General features: G+C 44.6%; 1 protein-coding gene across 1 annotated transcript; it reads left to right on the top strand.

Annotated features, from left to right (window-relative positions):
* Window positions 1-68: 68 nt before the first annotated feature.
* Window positions 69-202, top strand: Tsp_15781 (conserved hypothetical protein; the record flags this gene model as incomplete). The annotated part of the gene is made up of 1 exon (XM_003370960.1): window positions 69-202. A coding segment is annotated over one exon (130 nt), but the record flags the coding sequence as incomplete, so codon positions are not given.

Below are 202 nucleotides of genomic sequence, written 5' to 3'. Positions count from 1 at the left end.
TCAATTTGCCAGTCCCTCTAAGAAGTGATCAGCACAAAAAATACAATACTGTCACTATTTAATAGGGTAGAGTCTCGTTCGTTATCGGAATTAACCAGACAAATCGCTCCACCAACTAAGAACGGCCATGCACCACTACCCACTGAATCAAGAAAGAGCTGTCAATCTGTCAATCCTTCCAGTGTCCGGGCCGGGTGAGTTT

This window comes from Trichinella spiralis (assembly GCF_000181795.1).
Source record: "Trichinella spiralis strain ISS 195 chromosome Unknown Scfld264, whole genome shotgun sequence".
Classification (NCBI taxonomy): Eukaryota; Metazoa; Nematoda; class Enoplea; order Trichinellida; family Trichinellidae; genus Trichinella; species Trichinella spiralis.
This window is presented reverse-complemented; position numbering and strand designations above follow the sequence as displayed.